An 18822-nucleotide genomic window follows, 5' to 3' on the forward strand; every position below is an offset into this window, starting at 1 on the left:
TAAGCTGTTTTAATCATGCAAAATGCTTTTTAAGAATAATAGGCCAGTTGCAACATGACAGGGCTGCTGTTTGCACGTCGCTGGGTGCCTCAACACAGTGAACGTCAACAGATCAGAACGCGTGGCATACCAAAGGTGGTGTCTTTGACCTGCTGGCTGCCTCTGTCACGTTGCATAGCAGCAGCAAGGCAGTCCACGGCATGCAGCTAAGTGTGATTATTGCTCTTCTCCATTGTTTAAAATCAGTGGCTCATCAGCCCTCCAGCAGTGCACTCTCCCAGCTGTGCTCCGATTGCTTACAACAGACTTAGATAAGAGAAGGACACCGAAACCATACCAATACCACATCCTTGTAGTCTTACCACTTTCAGAAAGTTTTGCTTATGTGGCCAGCAACAGGTGCCGTAAAGAATTAGACGATGCACGTGTAAATGTGTGCCATCTCCTTGCATCTCTTGGCACCTCTGCTTTTATTAACTCAGCTGGCACAGAGCTGAGCTTTTCACAAGGCCAGGGATTTGCACCTCACATTCCCAATAGTTGTCCTGCATCTGAGCTGACCCTAGCGAGGTGGCCATGCATTTTTAAGAGCAGCAGGGCCGGGGGCAACCACATCTTCTCAGCTTCTGGGTGGATTTTGCATCGAAAAATCACTTCTGCCCTGTTTTCTGGGGAAGCGATGGAGGAAATTTGCTGGTGCTAAATTGGAAAAGTCTTAGTGTTACATCTCGGTTAAAATAGTTGCCCCTTGACAACACAGCTTCTCTTTAATAGTATCGGGCTTCATTTGACTGTGTAGGAGAGCAGCAGCATCATCTGGGTGACTGAGGGTCAGTCCTTCTTAAGGCTTATAGCTGCTCTAGAGCACGACCTCTGAACCCTTTGATCCAACTGTCCCTGATCCATTTGTTGGGCTCCAGTAGGATAATTAAGATTATACAATCAGCAAACAATTAAAGATGTAAAATACCACGGGTAGCTTTAATATTTCTATAACCCTTACTGTGAGCTCTGGAGGATACCTGAGTGACAAGAAGAACTACTGGGCTCTCACGGTGTGTACTTTACAAGATTAAAATTTAAAAAAAGAAAAGAAAAGAAAAAAGAAAGTAAAACCCAATGGAAAACGCTATTAAAATTCAATAGGCAAATACTTATTCCCAGAACTTTAGTAACCAGAGGAGTTTTGGGGGCTGAGGAGTTACGCTCCAACAGTCAAAGTTGTTAGAAATAAAAACATCATTCATAATTTCAGTTCTAGTTGAAACTCAATTTTTTTCAAAAATCAATGTTTTCCAAACATAAAAGGGCATGAGCATGACTTTCAAGCTTCTGAGAGGACGTTACAATGCAGCAGTGAATAAAAATAAAAGTATAAAGTGTAATACTTTACTTGTCAGCATCCTCCTGACAATAAAAATTCATCTTCCTTTGTAATAACTTCATACCAATGCGCTAAAATGTCTGTACACAAATGCCAGGAATATCTGAAACAGGAGGAAGAAGGAGCCGCGTTAGAAAATGATAGAGGCTGTTGACCTCCTGGTTATAAATGAAACCTAGTGGAGTATTTCTCGTAAATGAAACGTCAATAGAGCTGACTGCAGTCTGTATGGGAGAAGTAAAAAGTGATGCTGTGGGGCAGAGGTGGTGGAAGTCAGAGGTATTTACAAACCCAGCCAGCTCCACTGATATACAGGGGAGTGCGATTCTCCGGGGGAAGCGTATAAAGAATAAAGAACAGAGGCAAAACGAGATGAGATTTTTCTTTTCGTCCCACCTGGACTGAGCAGGAGGAGGAAAAAGGCAAACCAGCTATTGTTTCCAAGGTTCATACAATGTTAATGCCGTAACGCTCGGCTGTCATGCGAGTTACTCTGTTCTTTTCTGGGCTGGTTTGATCATCTGAATTTCTGAGAATCTGATTGCTGCAAGCCACAGCATATTAATGAGGGTGAGGGGAGAGGGAGGGAGGGAAATAAAATGACCCAAAGTAAAGCTAAATGAAGGAGTTTTCTGCCACTCACTGAAGCTCACCACATTCAGACTCGGGTTGCCATAAGTGGAGCCAGCTTCATCATTTCGGCATCAGTAACTTCGATTTTAAGGCATACCCACGTGAAACCCAGGTATTTCAGTTCAATACAACTGGAATCCGTGGTTTGTTATACCCGAGCTGACAGGCCATTAGTCACCTGCAAAGTCTTTTCAGTCCCAACAATGTGAGGTTAAATCTCAGCCCCACTCAGGGCATCATCAAAGCCCTCAGTGAGTGACCAGGACCAGGATTTTTGGTGCATTGCCAGAAAAACCATAATCCCCAAGTCCATAACACAGTAGTAGTGGCTTCGTTTTTCTTCCTTGTAGAAAGTCAGGATCATTCCCAGCAAAGCTTCCTTGGCAATTTATGGCCATAGCTGCAAATATTCAGAAACCACAAGGCAGAGCTGGTCGGGTGTGGAAGTGTTTGGGGAAATCCTAAAAAGGGTGCTATACATCTGTGGCTTTTTGGTTCGGCTGTCAAAAGGCCCCTTACTACAGATAAAAATTCAATAACCTTTCGCTGTGGATGTGCCACAATTATCACTCATTTAAAAACAGTCTTGCTAATAGAGTGTTTTATCATGCTGGGCAGTCTCTGCATTCTTCATTATTTAGTGTTTGCTAAGCTGATGGCTCTTCCATTGCTCTTCCCTTATCTGCACTGCTTCAGAATTGGATTTTATATTTTCTGAACCAGTCAGATATGACAAAGTCATTTTCTTTTTCTCTTGTCTTTTGAGGGAATACAAACTTCTTTTTTTTTTTTTTTAACAATAACAATTTAAGGATTAAAGTTGCTGGAAGTGGATGAATTTAACTGAGGAAGTCACGTCAATTTGGAGTCGGTTTTATGTGAAAATGGAAGTCGGGTTTCCTCCCCACTTCCTCTCCTGCTTCTCTGCCTTGCCCTGGGCAGATACAACAAACCCTCAGCCTTTTCTCTTCGGGGAGCTTCAGCCTTCTGAAGCCCTGTGAATATTTTACAAAGAGTGAATTATTATGCATGATGAAGAAGTTGGGCCAATCTTTACATTTTTAAGGTGGTTGCCTGCTGTGTGCAGGTAGGAAGATGAAAGATTAGCCATTAGCCAGTGGAGCTGCAGCTATCCTTTCACATTCAGCTGGCTCTTGGCATCTTGTGACTTCAGATGCCTGTAGTCAGCAGGTACCGACTGGCTGCCTTAAACACTGGTTTTAAGATGACTTTCTTCCTGAGCTTACACGAAACAAGATCATCTTTCTCTTCTAGATGGCTTATTGGAAGTAAAGTCTTTGCACGTGTACAATGTGCCTGCAAATACTTACAGATAAACAGATTTTCTTGCATCCACCCAAAGGTTGGTCAGTGTATTGTGTTCAATTTCTGTGTGTGCTTTCTGTTTCTGATCCTTAATGAAGAATATCTTTAATGCAATTTTAGTACCTTGGCAGCTTGAGCTACAAAAACAGGACTCCAGCAGTAGTCTCCAGAAAGACATCTCCTCCAGTCATGTCCTTAATCTACAAATTAAGACTCCTTAGAAATGGATCCTGCAACTCCATGTTCATTCAAAGTAGGGAGGTCCAGCAAAGAGCATCACAAGAGGAAAAGCTGGGTCAGGAATGTGTTGAAATGAAGACAGAAATGGGAAAAAAAAAAAAAAGTCTTGAGTGTTTTTATTCTGTGAAGTTTGTTGTTTTTTTTGTAGCATCCCGGGTCTGGATTTATGCAATTAAGTGAGAATCTTGCTGTATTTGAAAACCACACACATGCATGCACATTTATCCTTTTTCTTAGCAAAAAGCTTCAAAAGCATGAGGGACTTAAGACATACTGTTTTTAACAACAAATCTAAACCAATGATTACGTCAAAGCTCTTGGTTTTCAATACCAGCTCCTCTTTGTCTCCTGTTGCCCTTCAAAAGTTGGCACAGAAGCAAAGCTTCCTTAAAAAGCAAAGAGTCAAAATCTTCTGCACAACCCTGGCTTCAAATAGACTTCAGGCTGACCATTTGTCTACAGTGGCAGAAACTAGAAAGTGAACCCTACATAAATCAAGGGCAAACGTGAGTACAAATTCGGAATTAACGCCTGCAGCCCATCTATGGGGGAAGCACCCTGGTGCTAGGGGGGATGCACAGGAGACCTTTAAGATCTGGCTCCATCACCGGGACATCCAAACCCTGCTGCTGTCCGCAGAGCTGAGTCACAGCAAAGCCAACAAGGTGAAGCTGTTTCTTCCCAGACATAAATTGCAATTGTTTGCTGGCAAAGCCAGGTCTCCGCTGCGACGATTTGCATTAGACACGGAGCTAATTACTCTGGTTGGTTAAGCCAGCTGCACGCGGGTTTAATGAGAGATGGGGAAATGCCACGCTCCCTTTCCGGATGGGGTTTGCACAGGCAGTCGGAAAGACGTGGCTTTGCAGTTCTCCCCTTGTTTTACACGAGCTGTATTTGGGGGATGCAGATTCACAGCTCCGGGCAGGATGCTGCCTCCCACCTCCCACCCAGCCCCTCTGCCATCCATCGTACCCCGTGACAGCCAAAGCAGCGTTTAAGTGATGTCAATACGTCAAAATGATGCACATGCCAATATGCAGATTGGTAGATAAATGTCTCCTGTTCCTCCTCAGGAAATCCTTTCCCATTGGATTCTTTTTTTTTTATTATTTTTATATTTATTTTTACATCCACTCTAATTGAAATTGTGCCTTACAACGTACAGAAAGGTCACGTGGAGTTTCTTGTTGCTTTATTCAGTTTTCCTGAAATTCCCACTGCCACGTTGCACTGCCATCCCCTGGTTTCCAAACTTCGTCTTTTGTGGGTTTATGTGCCAGCCAGATTCAATGGCAGAAATGCTTAGAAGTAAAATCACAACGAGGACATCAATAATAAAGTTTAGGAATCGTCGGCTTGCCATGGCTCTTGCCTGGTGGCTGGGTCTGGTTAGGAAGCTGTCAGGACGTAGTTTGCTCTGTCACTTGGGTTTTAGGGTATTACAAAATGAGGGGATTTGTGTAGGGGCATTGCAGGGTTGGCAAGGAGAGAATTTGGCCCTTCTAAGGTGCCTACAAAGGCATTCAGGCTCTTTGCTTCCTTATTGCAGATGCTTCCTAAACAGGTTGTTTTTTCACCCATGTAGGGGTGATTTCACCCCAAAATCAAAAGGCAACGTGGAAAATGCCATCGCCACTTCTGTGGATGGGCAGGGCAGCATTTCACCCTCCAGACTTGCAGCAGCCACGGTTTCGTTCAAAAGCAGGGGGCAGAAAAATGGGTTGTGCAACAGCTTTTTACCAAATCCCGCAGATTTCTGTCGCTGGCTGGCTCTTGTTAATGATAATACTAAGCATTTGCATTGCATTTTCCAGCCATAGATCTCAAAATACTTTGAAAAGGTTAGTGAAGGCCATTATAGGATCAAGACTATCCTGGAGCACTTTGCACCCGAGAGGTCAGCCTCCCCTTTGCCTGGCTCAGCGTGCCTCCTCGTCCTGAAATAGGCTTTGATAGCTCACAGAAAGCATCCCGCAACACTTGAGAAAGCGATGTCTTTTAAAATTGATGGCAGAGCCCCTTTATACCACTCTGCCAGGGGAAAGGAGCTGTAATTTACACTTTAAGGCCCCTTTCTGCTGACGGAGTGGTGCAAAGGGGTCTCAGCACAAATGAAAATCAGGGCCGACACGGTGGTAAAATTGATGCCTTTCATTTCATAGTCAGGCCACACTGCGGTGGTGAACTCAGACGGGGCTTTGTGTTTAACCCTGGCGTTTCTAATGAACTGAATTCAGCTCTTAAATGTGCCTATATTTCTCTCCAGTTGGAGCTTATTTTTTCTGTCATTGAGCTTGTAACACATCTTGCTGTATTGATTGCTCAGGGAGAACTTTTTTTTTTTTTTTTTGTAGAGATCTATTAATAGAGAACCTTATTTAAAAGCCAGCTTAAAGGTGATCAACACGTGCCTGACCTCACACGGGAGAAGCGAATGCTGTTGCGTTATTATTTTAGCAAAATTGCATTTCTTTCCAAAGCAGAAAACGCTCCAAATTCCTTCCAAATGTAAAACATCTGCCATTAACTTGAAAAGATAAGTCTTGCGTGCTTGTATCATTTGATGAATTCCAGTTGCTTCAATATAACTTAGTCTAAATGACAGCTTTCCAATTTAGCTTCTTAAGCAGTCTCATTTTCCAATACTGTTTTTTTCTCTCTTCCACTACCTGAGCAATTAGTGCTGTTCTGGAAATGCTAAAAATGGGACCAAATCCCATTCTCACTTGGTCTGAACCATCATAAAACAGTCATCCGTGGGGTCTTTCCTATCTCATAGCTGTGCACACGTTGTCTTAAGGGAGATGCCAGTGTCCTGGGGTGATCCCTTCCCATCTCTGCCTTTCAACCTGTTTGATCAGGTTAACTCGTTTTGTGTCTAGGATTTGTTTTACAAATCACAAGTTCATTCTTTCCGTATCATGAGCTGGCCACATGTTATACAAATGTGGCTTATCCTGAAATAATTTCAAGATGTTAAGTCCCTCTTCTGGGTAGCGTGTGTTAATATTGTCTGGGAACAGCTGGTTCAGATTGGTGTAAGATGTTTTCATTTGGGTCTAGGAAGTTCAGGGGAGAACCAGAGGCAGCTGATAGGAGAAGGTCTTCTTGGCCATCTCATCTACATCACCGTGGCTCAGATCCACACATCTCCTTCTTGTCAATCCCATGGCTCATCGTGGTCCTGTGCTGACATCTCTTGGATATTGCAGAGATGACCAACGGTATCTCCTTACTACTACAAATCCCACTGTTGTACACGGTGTGCTTGGGGCTGGTATTTAGAAATGAAACACTGTCCTTGAGCCCCGGGTTTCCCCAAGTGGGACACCCCTTGAGCAAGGACAGGAGAACTTGGCCTTCTTCAAGCACAGGAGAATGTAAATCTGTCAATTCTACACCAAACCATCTATGATCATCACATTAATCACCATTTTTAGCTTTAGGAGGAGTTACAAATTTACTTTAACTTCTGGGAAGTTGCTACATACAGGTCAGAAACTCCTAGGTAATATTTAGACCTTAGGTTGAGTAGATACGAGATGCTATCTAGTTACTCTCCACTGAAAGTTAAGAACCTAATGGAGGAACCAGTGTCAGAGAGCAGAGGACTTTAAGAATACATTCAAGGAGGTAATTTTATGTATCTGGCAATATCCTGAAATACAACATATATGAGCCTCTTGTTAGTGACCCCAAGAGCCATCAGCACTTCTAAACGATGTGTTTTCTCTCAGAGAGCCTCAGGCTTCATTGGATTGACTTAACGTAGCAAAATTGGATTTTTTTTTTCCCCTCCATGTGCCAATTCAGCAAAGTTGTCTTGGATCCAAACGCCAAATTATGCCTGTTGGTCTCTTACCACCACCTGAAGCAGAAAAAGAGCTGAGCAGAGCAATTCCAGCAGGGGACAAGGATCCAGCTGGTACCATCTTATCCAAGTTGGCTTCTGGAGGGCCAAAACCACTTGGTTGAGGACAGCAAAGTGGTTAAGGCTACCTTTCCAAACCAGCCTGGAACCAGTATCCTCATGAAGGCACAGTGCTTGTTTTGGTAAGGCCTGAGGTGTTAAGAGATAGTTCTGGTTTATTTTATGATTTTGGCTATAAAATTTCATGGCTGAAATATAGGTTTGCTTTGCTGGTTAGCAGGGAATAAAACCACACAGCCATCAGCCACCTGAGACGTCTTGCTTTCGTGTCCAAGTGATCTCCCAATGCCTTTCACTGCCCTTGTTCCCTTGAATGTCTGCAGTGAAGCTGCTCTTATGGATTAGTGGTTACTCCTTTCCCCAGCCTCGGTGCTTTACATCAAATATTTAATGGTTAGAAAATGAGACGTTGTTTTTCTGACCTGGATGCTCAGCATTTATGGTTCTTTATCTCAGACAATAGGCACACCACCGGGATGCAGTCCCAGTATTGATCTTGGGGCCTTGAGGTCAACACTTAGCTTACCGTCATGATTACGCTAATTACTCTTGTTCCTGCTTTCTTTCCTCCCACCCACCGGCCTTAAACGCAGGGGATTGTCATGTAAATAAGTGACCTAATTAGCAGTGCTTTCAAACCCCTTTTAAAATGAGGATCCCTCATGAGTAATACCAGGAAATCAAGGTTTTTGTGGAAATAACTCCGAAGAGCCTGCTGTCCACACCGCTTGGATCACGCATTAGGATGTGTTTATCTCTTCTGAAGAGAATGACTCACTGGTGGCAAAGATTAATGGCAGTAAATCCACCTGCTTCTCCCTGGGGTGTTAGGGGTGGCAGCATCCTCTAGGGTAGAAGGGGCAAAATCCTTTCCAGAATGAGGTGACAGGAGTGTGGTCAACCATTGACATCACCACTGAGTCACTTTGCACAACGCGTGGGCTGGAGGATTGTTCTCATCTAACCTGCATCTGTATTCACGTGGGACCTGGAGAAAATGGCTCTCCAATAACCAGGAACAGAGGAGAAGTCGAGCTGTGAGGCTGCTACAGCTGATGCAAGATGGAAACGATGTTCCTGCTGATGTGATGCCCTCTTCGTGCCCCTCGTCTTTCCCGTGAGGTCTGTCCTTATGTTTGAAAGCCCGTCATGGTTCCTGGATATTCAGATCCCCACCTTCCTCTATGGTCTCCTGGAAAAGCTGCGTTCACTCCCTTCTGTCTTCCAGCACAGAGCTCCTTGCTACTCCTCTTCCTACTTTGCAAATCAGTTTATTAAAAAACAGTCCCCAAAACACTTCCATCTACAATTGCCAACACTTAAAAAAAAAAAAGAGAGAAGATCCTTAAGGTATCTATCTAACCGTATTTATTTTCCTGACATTTGCCTTACCTTGTCCCCACTTCTTCCAAAGAAGAGTAGTTTTGCAATCAGACCATCAGCACTTCTGTTTCTCACTCTTCCAGTGCGTCCAACACTGAGAGGTTTAAGGTCCTTTTAGAAATTCATCCCTCTCAGGACACCTTCTACCCACAGAAACTCTGCAATGATGCTAAAATTTTCAGGGCATTTATTGGCAAGATACAGCATGGTATCAGGGAGGGAAAAAAAAAGGAAAAAGTTAGGTTGCTTCTTCTATTTGCTTTTGGACATCTGAGATGGTTTGCAGCATCAGTGCCTCTCCTGGCCAAGCTGACCAGTCCCCTAACAAAACATCTTGATCTCTCAGTTTTTATGTCAAGGCATAATTATGCTGCTTTACAAGCATCCTAACACCAATCACTGATTCTTTTTTTCTTTTCTAGCTCTGAGGAAGCGTTATGAGCAGGTTGACATCTCTTTGCTGTTGGTTTTTGTTGGTTTTTTTTTGATATTAACCAAGTGGCCAACACCTGTCTGTCTCCTTATTCTTTCAGCTGTCAACAGAATTAAACATTTCAGTTTAGGACACATCCTAGCAGCGGTGTGGGGAGAATTGAACATGAAAGCAGCTCATAAAAGCCTGCTGGTCCTCTCTGCTTTGCTTCACATCTTCACGCAGATTTTTTGCTGCAGCTTTCATAAACGCCCAGCGTTCCTGCCCGATGCCTGCCAGTGAGTTAACGGCCGAGCCGACATGCTCCGAGTCAGATACCATCGAAACGTCGTTAATTTGATGATATGTTCATTATGTGTGTTCTGAGTGCTGGGAAGCATTTGTTATTAACGGCTGAGCTGAAATCATCTCCACCAGCTCTAAGGATGCGGTGCCTCTTGCAAAGCAGCTGGCCTGGAGCTTTTTGGTTTCCTTCCACTCATTTTTACCCCTCAACTCATAAATGTGGACAATTCTTAAAAGGTCTTCTCTCCCCACTGAAGCCCAGTAACAAAGCTCTTGCTGAAGTAGGAAAAGAAATTAATTTGGGGATGAATTTTTAGCCTCATTAATGGAAGCTGATGTCAGTGGAGCTGTGGTTTTGCTCTGGTTTAATGAAAATGAGGCAAAGCACGTGGCTGGTTTTGGCTAGCCAAGGACGGAAAAGGGTACAAAACTCTGAAAAGGCAAAAAAAATGCTTTCCATAACTCAAAAGCAGATTAATGTGGGTTTTCTCCCTAAGCTTTCTAAATCAAGTTTCTTCTCTGATAAAAGAAACAAGCCCTAAAAATATTTCTATGGGGTAGAAAAGGAGAAAGTTGCGTTATAAATTACTGAAAGCAAGAAAATTTAACACAGAAGAGTTGTCTTAGTTGAGGAGCACTGGAGCAACAAACCCTGGCCTGTTCAAAGAGATCGGGATTTATTCAGTCTTCAGCTGAGATAGCTCTCCTGCTCATAGCTGCATCTGCACGATTTTGCTTCCTTTAGGGAAAAAAAAATAATAATAATAATAATAAAAAGCCTGCTCCCTTTTGACTTTTTAAATGAACCAAGCATCTCTTTTTTGTTGGTTTTCTTTTTTCCCAAGCCTTTTCCAGACTTGAATGAAGAGTATTTAAAGTAAAGTGTTCAACAACCAACCCAACCTTCCAGCCAGCTCTGGTACAATGGAGCTAGATGGAGCTAGACCGTCCCACCACGCTTTTTGTCCTACCCTCCAGCTCTTTTTTTTTTTTTTTCCCTTACAAACCCTTTCTCGAGGCTGCATATTTGCAGAAACCAATGGAAAACAAACCACTTTTAGAGGAGTTATTGCCTTTTTAAAAGTGGTAATTTCCTTGCGAAATTTATGCCTGCCAGCAGAGGCAGACGAGGAGCTCTGCAGGCAGCTCTAACGAGACAATTCATTAACTAGCGAGTGTACACACGCCATAAAAAACATTAATTCACAAAATGAAAAACTAATAGAGTGTTTAGCCTGTTCTTTATCACTGGTGACAGTCTGTGCTCTCCTCATCATTAGTGTTTACTGAACTGATGGGGGCTGCAGCCCAGCCTGCTTATCACCACTCATCGCAAATGAGGTCGCGATGCTTTTTTTCCAGCACGGTTACATTGTCCCTCTCCTGCACTTCAATTTTAACATGGAGTGGGCAGAGAGACATGGAAGGATGTTCTCGAGACCACCCTTCAGGTTTGTCTTGCTTTTCTCAAGCTTGGCACACAAAGTTCCCTTTCCTCCTCTGTTCTCATCAGAACCTCAAGGAGATTCGGAAAGGGAAATCCCTGCCTTAAGGATCTTCCGATGTGATCCCAATTACCTCTGCTGATGAACCAGGTTCGTTAGTAGGAACAGGACTCTGAAGTGATCATAGCATGTCACATTAGTATGATTTATGTCAGTGGGAAGCTCTCCTTGAGCTTGCTTGGTCTTTACCTCTGCTTAGCCTTTAAGCGTTGACATAACGTTGCCCCTTCGGCATCGATGAGTGGTTTTGCCAATGATCCCTGTAAAAGGTGAGCCAGAGCAGTGCCGAGTACTGAGAAAATTCCAGCCCCGTATCTCTTGTTTGAAAGGTCCTCACCTGTTAAAGTCTGTCCTTTCTTGGTATTTGCTTTATTTTAGCAAGAATCCCTGTTTCTTCCCTTATTGATCGGTACGGTCGGCTGCATCCCCAGCCTGCCAGCACATGGGAGATGTTCTCCAGATCTCAGAGCTCTGCCCAGGTCCGGGTTGCTCGCTTTATTTCACAAAGTGGGTTGCACCCAGTGAATGGAAGACTCTGAATGACTTAGGTGGGTGCTGAGTGCCCTCACCTCTGCTCGTTGGCTCCTGCTTTCATCTGTAAGCCGCTCGGCTGCGCTTGGTGACAAGAATTAACCTTACCCAACCTCATGGAAGGGAAGGTCAGCACACTGATGTGCAGAGCCAAATCCTTGCCAGGACAAGCTAGGGAATCCCTTTTGGTTCAGAGTCTGTGTGAAGAAGACAGCTGACATCAAAAATTCATAGGTGCCAGGTACGTGGAAGTCTTGGGAGATGTCATTGCTCATCTTGATTTTCCTCCCTATTTAAAATCTAGAAAGAGAGAGATCTAGGTAAAAGATCTTTGCAGTAGCTGCAAAAATATTTGAAATAGCCACATCTAGGAGTCCCAAAGGTTCAGACACACCTCTAAAAAGGAAGGGGAAGGATGGCAAAACAGCATCTAGCTTTGGTTCCCAAATCCCTGCAGCTGTGAAATAAATCTCGTGAAACTCAGAAAAAAACAAAATCCAGTTCCAGATTTTGTGGCTCATTCCACTGCTTTTCTGCAGAGTTGCAGCTCTGAGCTCCCCAAACAGAGCCAGTTAAAGGCAGGCAGTGAGTGATCTCTGCCTTAGAGCTTCAAATAATACTCTTGCAGCCAGAAGCCGGTCCAAGTGGCCATATGGGTTGCATATAGTTGTTGTTGTTCATTATTTCTCGAGCACCACAGGTGTGCAGAGCGCTTTGCAACAGGATAAAAAGAGAAGGCCCCTGCTCCTCGGAGAGCTTAGACTCTAAATTAGATCGAGGCGGCATCTCAAGAGCAATAAGAGATCAAAGTGGGAGGAAAGATGTGTAACCACAAAAAGAAAAGCGGCTCGAGAGCAGGGTCCTGGTAGTTTTTCCCACGGAGAGAAAATCATTTGAGTTGATTTGCTTTGTCTGGCTCTCTGTAGTTATTTAGGATTTTTCATCTCCAGCAAGTCCTGATTTATCTCCCAGCTCCCGTCTCCGTAGCGCTGTGCCGAGGCGATGCCCCAGTGCTGTTTCCATCCCATATTTTGGGGCTGTAGGCATCTCAGTGATGTTCCTACTGCCCCTTGAAGCCCTTCCTCACCAGCACCACCACAGCAGCAGCTTTCCGGTACCCAACCCTAGCCTCCATCAGCAGAGCATGGCTTAATAGGAAGAGAGGTGATTTTTTGATGGTGACCCATTAGAAAAAATGTTAGTTTTCCTCCTGTCCTTTGGCTTCAGGGGACAGAAGTCTCCTGGAATATGTCTGCCTTCAGAAATCGTGCTGAAATAAGTCCTTGGTGTTGCACCTAGTGTGCACGCTGTGCTGCCACACTCTTATCTCCTTAAAAAAATGTATATATAATATATTTGTATACATAATACACAAATCTAATTCCTCCTAACTTTATCTAGTGCTTTTTCTTTTAAATACACGGAAAATCTCTTACAACGGCTGATTTGTCTCCCAGTGACAGTGTCACTTCGTGGTGCTGAAAGCTGTAAAGACAAGAGACACGGAGAGCTTGGAGTCAGTTTGCAAGGCAGTGATGGATAAAGACAGAGGAGGAAATCCCAGGTTTCGTCCACTGAGAACTAAAGCATGGAGAGAGCAAGCCCAGATCCCCAGAAAAATCTCCAGCAGAGATGGGAATTAACCCCGAGTCTCCAAAGGCATGGTTCAGCACTTGATCCATCCCAATTTCCTTTTGCATCCGTTTATTAATGATTATTTGGGGGTTTCCTCTTGCAGGGAGGAAGGGAGCAAGAATTAAAGTTTAAGTAGGTGTGAGCTGCTCCTTAATGTTACCTGTGGGACACAACGAAGGTTTCAGACTGCGTCTCTTTTCCAAGTAAGAGTTTTTCTCCCAACAGAGCTGTAAAATTTCTCCGTGAGCCTTTCCCCTTTCCCCGTTAAACAAACACGTACAGTGCTGTATGGAAAGCGTGAGCATGTTGCAGGTTTATTTCCCGGGTTCGGGCTGCACCGGAGCCAAAGCAGAGCCTGTAACCTTAGATTGATTTTTCTCCTTGCGCTATTAAATCATTCAAATCTGTTAGCAGTCGCTCCGCTCGAGCAGGGAGCGGGCAGGACGTGCTATTGTAGACCTTGATTGGTTACAGAGGTTTGTTTATGGGCGCCGCGGCAGGTTTTGTTTAATATTCCCGAGGTCTGGGAATTTACATCCATCGATTTACAAGGCACGAGCTGTCAAGAGGCACCGGCATCGCATCGAATTGCAAAATGATTGAAATCATGGGCGACAACTACTGCGTTAAGTTTATTTTTCTCAGGTTTGCCGGAATGAAATGCGCCTTCTCCTTGGAGTGAGGTATCTTGGCCAGGCTTACAGCAAGCAAAAGAAATCCCAGGCAAAACCGTAATTATTATCCAGCAGCACGGGAAGCCGACGTAAGACAACTGAAATTCATCTGTTTGGGCTGCAAAATGATGAGGGGCTGTGGAGCCAGTTGTTGGCTGCTGCTTACCCAACCGCTGGGTATTTTCTTGGCTTGGAGGGCTCATGGTTGACGTGGTCTAAATGGGCCAAGGCACTTAAGAAAGGGAAGAAGAAATAGATGGCTGAGAATTTTGTTTTGTTTTATTATGGTGCTGCTTCTCCAGCATTTCAGCTGGAGATACCTCCTTCGGCTCTTTGGGTCCAGAGGCATTCTGGTGGGTTGGAGGTCCATCAGTGCAGGGTCAGCCTTCGATCGTGTCTGCCCAAAGAACTGGCCACCTCCAAAACCAGTTCCAAATTACATTTTTATTCAATACCCCGTAATATTTTAGGCTCTGATTATCTTATGCAGCTACAACTCCTTCTGTGGGTTCGTGTCTCCTGAGCGAGACTTAAAGAAATGGGATTTTCTCCTTGGCTAGCACAGCAGTGGGACGATCCTTCTGGGATCTGCAAAGAAGGAGAAAGGACAAGTGGTGGGCTCGGAAAGTCTTTTAATCCAAAAAAAGCAAAGGTACACTTCAGTGCTCTCATATTGCAAGGGAGAAATGGAGACAGATGCCCCAAGCCAGCACTCGATCTTCCTCCTTCAGTGGGGGCACTGAACACCCATAAAAACAAAGCCAGGAGTGCTCTGGCTTTAAGCAAGGCACAGATCATCCCCGTCTCCCTCCTCCTCTTAACTCCGCTGACAAATATAATTACGGCTTCACTTAAATTGCTGTAAATGAATTCTGGAGAGCAGAAAAAAAATGTGTGTCTATCTCTCCCGTGCAGAAATTAGCTGACTCCTGCATTTCGGTTGATGGGTCCATCCATCTCCATCGCTTGCAGGGAAGCACTGCTGGAGCGTTCCTGCGGCGTAACAGCAAGTCCAGCTCCAGGAGCAAGACCCCTAGAAACCTGTCAAAATTTATTTTTTTACACTAAAAATAATTTTTTCCCCCACCAGAATATAGGGAAGGTTTCCTGCCTTCTGCTGTGACCTGATAAGGACGCTTAGACCTGATGCTGCTTGATCCCAAAGTCCCGCCACCCCCAGGGAAACCAATGTCACTGGGGGGCTTGAAGGGTGGGTGGCAGCTGGGCAAACAGCGCTTCCAAAGCGCCTCCCCCAAGTCATCTCCCAGCGCCGTTATCTGGAAGTAGAGGCTGTGTAAATAACTCATTTAACCCACCGATAATTTGATTTTGTTTTGTTTTCTCACCGAGCAGAACGATGCTTGGGGAAGTGTCGGAGTGTGCCGGGGAGGAATCCTTACAGTGAACGGATTATTTCTCTTTAACACTCCAGGCCAATTAATTATTTTCAGCCGTATTTGCCAAGCTCTGAATTTCTTTGCCCATTGCTGCCTCTTTGTTAGGATGAAACTTCATGAATATTGCTGCGATTGGAGGAGTTGCGGAAGGAGGCAGCTTCCCGGAGTTGTGTTGTACTCAGCTTTGTCCAGGCAGGGTTTTCCCTGTTGTAATTCACAGTAAAACTAGATGCACAATTAGGCACTTGTACTCCAATTGGACTTGTCTGTCTTATATGTTTACCTCTATTTCAACCTGCTTCACACAAAAGAGATTTGAACTTTTTATCTCTTTGTCTTGGTTTTGCCTTTCAGGCTAGATCTGAAGGGGTGTTTAATTTTAGGAGCGAATCCAAAGCTTCGCGTAGGTTCCGCTTTCAAAGCAGGTCTTTGGCTATACAAACAGAGCCAAGTGACATTTATTTAATCAGTCTCCATCACAATGAGAGTTTGTTGTCAACAGTTCCTTGGTGAGGTACAAATCCTTCCTGCGCCGAGTTGCGTTGGTGGCTGGCTGAGTGTTTGTCATGTACCCAACAGCAGTGCAAGGAGAGGGAAAACAACAAATTTCTCACTGCCAGCAAGTACCTCCGTTATTCAGGTCGATCACAGAATAAATATGAGCTGAAAATGCAAAGCAGTGGATAAAAAACAGATACCAGAGCAAAAAAATAAAAGTATTTCTGAGGGAAATGGGAAAGCTCTAGTCCCGTTGTGGCAGTAGTAAGAGCTCGAACACAGCACACAGCTGTGGTCACTTTTGCTCAAGAATATATAATTGAGACTGGAAAGGGTGTAGAGAATTGCTTTTGGGTGAAGAGGGGTTGGAAAGCCTTTCTCAGAAGATAAATCAGGTTGCTTTGCCCACCTCTCCAGGAGTTTAGCATGGTAGCATACCAGAAGCTAAATGCCGGCGATGGCAAACTCCACAAGGCAAAGAGTAATGCTGGCATATGAAGAACCAAATATATAACATCAGGGACTACGTTTAGGCTGGAATTTAGTTCCTAGCCTCCAGCTTCACTGCCAGAGGTTTTTCAGGAGCCACCAAGGGAAGCAAGGAAGGTAGAGACTTGAATGACTTCTATATGGCACACGAGTTTCTATTCAAGGCCATGGGACACAGCACTTGTGGGGCCAGACGTGGTGACCCAGGACATCCCTTGCCATCACACTGTTTAATTCAGCTGGAAGGTGCCTAGGCAGGTCTGCTTAATTTCAAACATCACTAATCACCCTATGCAAGAAGTCATTTCTAAAGGGTTACTTAAATGAGGATTTGAACTCAGATGTTTGAGATATTTTTCCTGTAATTAGGGTAGGATTTATGATAACTGTGATTTAAAGAGGTCTCAGTGGGAGGGATACGGATGTATCTGCAGAAGTTAGCCCTGGTTAGGCCATCGTTGGGGATGGTATTTGCAGGACAACAATCCCATGGCCAAGCTACTCTGCTCTTCTTTGCTGCCCACACAGCAGAAATACCACTTGTCTCATGGCTCTCAGTGGGGTGGTGAGAAGTAAATGATGAAATGGCTCCGCTTTCTAGGACTTTTGTAAATGTGGCACGTGCTGAATAAAGAGGGTTTTTTTTTTCCAGTTGTCTGGTGTGCAGGAACAGCACCTTTCTTCAGGTGTCAGCTTTGGAGACAGCTCCAAGAGCAACTCATATCTGTTGGCTGCTGTTTGCTTCACTGCATTAAGAGTTGTGTTTTATTCACAAGAACAAAGAAGGCTTCCAGATGCTTGTGGAGGGATGGGTCAAACAAAGGTTTACTTGAAATTCTCCTGGGGAAGTCTGAGGTGACCAAAAAGGACCATCTGTGCTTTCAGTGCTGTGCTTTGGCTCCAGAGCAGCTTTTTCCTCACCCCATGCAAAGTAAGATAAATGTTCCTGGATTTTGCAAGTGCAGAAATACTCATCACAGAGCAATATCTTCCAAGCAAATGTATTCTGGTGGTTGATTAAACCCCTCAGATTCATTTTGGAGTTTAATCAATTGCAGAAGCAGTTTGTTGCTTCTCACGCTCCCGAATTACAGACTTCATTGCTCAGCCAAAGGTGGACGAGAGCAGGCGCGCTGAGGATGGAAGCAGTTGAGACGCTGTAGCTGCTAAAGCCGAGTGGTATTGATGAAATATGTCACAAATTAATCCTGTCTTCTCTTGCTAGCCATGTCTCCTGGCCAGGACAGCCACGCCAGTATGGAGCACCTCCCTGCATCCGAACAGATCCTGCAAACCCTGAGCGAGCTGGCCAGGTCTTTCCAAGAGATGGCTGACCGCTGCCTGCTGGTCCTGCATTTGGAAGTCAGGTAAAAGCCCTGAATTCGGGGATTGTGAGTGAGCTAGCGAGGGCTACAGGTTAGGATTGTGCCCAGGGAACACTTTATGGCACCTGAGACAGGTATATTTGCCTGCTGTAGCATTGAAGACATCAAAGGTGTGCCCAGAAATGCCAGGTCCCATCACCGTGGATGGCCAAATGAGGGACAGAGGCAGGATACCAAAACTGGAATTTCATAGAGGGGTCTGCATCTTGTGTCAAAAACTAGGAAAAATGGGTTTTCAGAGTCTTTGTCCTTAGATAATTGCACAGTGCTTTTAAAATCTAACAGGTGTCTGCATATTTATCAGCCATTGAGCTTTGGCTTGCAGATAGGAGCTTTTCTTGCTCCTTTTTCAAACAGTAACAGAAACTGGGGAAGAGGAGGCAAGCACCAGCTGGATTTTCTAAAGGGCTGGATAGTTTTATGATGTCTCTAACTACACATGCGAAGATCAAAAGCAGCAAAACCCTTTCTTCAGGCTGCCAGCTGTCCACTCCGGGGCTGGGACGACATTTGTCCCTTGTGCGTCGTGTTGGCCAGGTGTGTTTTCATTGCTTCCCTTCCTCTGAAGCATCAAATGTAAGCGGGTGTCAGAGACAGGCAATGAGACTCGATGGGCCGTTGGTTTGTTCTGCTTTGACATATCCTGAGCCATAATTGCGTCCTCCTGTACGCTGGCAGAGCTCTCGTGAAGGAGCTTTAAAAAAATCCGCATTAGTTATTGTCAGCAGCCCTTCACCCTGCCATCCATCACCTGCTGGCCACTTGGTTGCAGGCATCACAAATGAGCTGGGGCTTGAAGGATTTGAGGAAAAGAGTGTTAAAGTATGGAAATGGAGCAGCTTTCCAGCTGCGATGTGGTGCAAGGTAACACAGCCAACCTGGGCTCATGGAATGGGTTTCTGGCCACAGTCCTCTGTGGAGTTCCCTCACAGGTGGGTGAAGCAAAATAAGTGCAAGTGGAAGTCAGGACAATTCTTGCTGGGATGTTGGAGTCGACCTCTGCCATCCTCCTCCAGCGCTTCTACCAGCATCCTAAATTTGATGCTGTAAATACACCGTAGCATGTAAATCCTTTCAACGGGTAGCAAGG

The 18822-nt window shown here is 44.6% G+C and overlaps 1 protein-coding gene across 2 annotated transcripts in view; it reads left to right on the top strand.

Moving 5' to 3' along the window:
• Positions 1–18822, top strand: part of EXOC4 (exocyst complex component 4) — a 375336-nt gene that overhangs the window by 328360 nt on the left and 28154 nt on the right. For both annotated transcript variants that reach the window (XM_084525713.1, XM_084525714.1), the window contains exon 15: positions 17573–17714. In XM_084525713.1, coding sequence (XP_084381839.1) covers positions 17573–17714 — 142 coding nt within the window. The remainder of the gene's footprint in view (positions 1–17572; positions 17715–18822) is intronic.

The sequence above is a fragment of the Aythya ferina genome (genome assembly GCF_964211825.1).
Source record: "Aythya ferina genome assembly, chromosome: 1".
NCBI lineage: Eukaryota > Metazoa > Chordata > Aves > Anseriformes > Anatidae > Aythya > Aythya ferina.